This window comes from Camelina sativa, chromosome 5 (assembly GCF_000633955.1).
Source record: "Camelina sativa cultivar DH55 chromosome 5, Cs, whole genome shotgun sequence".
Classification (NCBI taxonomy): Eukaryota; Viridiplantae; Streptophyta; class Magnoliopsida; order Brassicales; family Brassicaceae; genus Camelina; species Camelina sativa.
The window spans coordinates 798,467-800,054 of NC_025689.1; the positions used below are offsets into that span (position 1 = coordinate 798,467).

Genomic DNA, 1,588 nt, shown 5'->3' on the forward strand with positions numbered 1-1,588 from the left:
TCCACTTATCAAGTTTGAAAAGTTATAACAAAAAATTTTTAAGCTCAGAATTAATCAAAAACAGATTTCGAAATTAAGGTGTATATATCAAAGGCTAACAGAAAATATTATGATACTGAAATCTGAAATGTCAAATGAAATGGGCCACACACAACACGATGGAAGCCAGACAGACTTCGATTACAAAGCCCACATATTAACTAATTTTCCAAATCGAAGATATACGAACAATGCTTTCTTTCCCCATTTATATAATAAACCATAATCCATGACCATGACAAAGACAAAATGCACATCAAACACATAGTAGTACCATAACCATACAGAGATCAACATGCTTTACTTTTAAGGAAAAAAAAACAAGACAGCCCCCATTAAAATGCCAAAGCCAAAAGAGTAAATCCAAGTTTTGGAAGATGATGCTCTTTCTCTAATCTAAACTTGCAAATACTATGCAACTCCCGATTTAAGACAAAAATATGCATGACCAATGCAACGACGCTTTGATTCCCTTTTTTCTTTTTTCTCCTCGAACCCATCTCTCCTCCTGCCAAACCAATTTTAAAATCAAGTCAAGATTGGTTCCTGAATACAGTCTGAAAACATTCTTCAAGTTAGTTAATACCAACACTTACCACGTCAAGCAATTCCACAGTTGTAAGCATTGCAGAGCTGGATCAGAGCTGCTTGGTTAGCTTGTTCGAGATTCTCACCAATTATTTGTGGGAACCTACCAGGTGAAGCAGAAGAAAGCCTAGAAACAGATGCAACCACGAACTGCTTTGGATCCTTGATGTCTTTGAGAGGATCCTCTTCTTTTTTCCCAGCATTGTGAAGGTTCACAAATGCAGCTGTGTATCCAACATTCTCTGAGATTTCTGGCATTTCAGGTTCATCGAGGACCCTTTCTTGCTCAGGCCTGGAAACAAGCGTCACTATACTGTCAAGCATCTTCCCCCAGAGTTTCGTAGCTGATGGATCCAGGAGAGCCGGAGTCTCACATATGAGTCTAGTAGCAGCAACTGCTGCTAACTTGACCTCGATAGTTCCCATGATCAGTTTCAGGTTCGGAATCCAGAAATGCTCCAAGATTGCAGTTAAGATGTTTGGCTGGACGGTATTCATAGTCTCCACTAGATAAGCCTGCCCGTGCTTCACCAAGAAAAGCGACATGAATATTACTAGCGACTTCTGGAACTTGACTGTCTTTTTGTTTTGAAGGCGTGTGAACAGAGCACCCCATACACCCTTCATATAAGGTGCAATCACACTGTAGTCCAGATTCTCAATAATCGTGTTAAGGATATAAAAGCCTTGATCATCTGTGCTAGGAGATGCAACCAGCTTTTCAAATATCCCCAGCACTTGACTCAACCGATTCTCTTGAGTAACTTCATGAGGAGCTTTCTGCAGAAAAGCTTGAAGCAGACGCACAAGCGCTGGAACATTGCCACTTCTCTTCCATGACTCAGGCGAGAGGAGCAGCAAGAAGATCTGCATGTAGCTTGGGGCGAGAGGTGGTCGATTTAACTCAACAAGCTGAGCCAGCAACTGAAACGCATAAGGCAAGAACTCAGTGATATCATTG

General features: G+C 40.9%; 1 protein-coding gene across 1 annotated transcript in view; it reads right to left on the reverse strand.

Moving 5' to 3' along the window:
* Positions 223–1,588, reverse strand: part of LOC104788737 (exportin-2-like) — a 4,335-nt gene continuing 2,969 nt past the window's right edge. The window contains exons 2-3 of the mRNA XM_010514519.1: positions 636–1,587; positions 223–547 (exon numbers count right to left, since the gene is read on the reverse strand). Coding sequence (XP_010512821.1) covers positions 640–1,587 — 948 coding nt within the window. The 3' untranslated portion in view covers positions 223–547; positions 636–639. The remainder of the gene's footprint in view (positions 548–635; position 1,588) is intronic.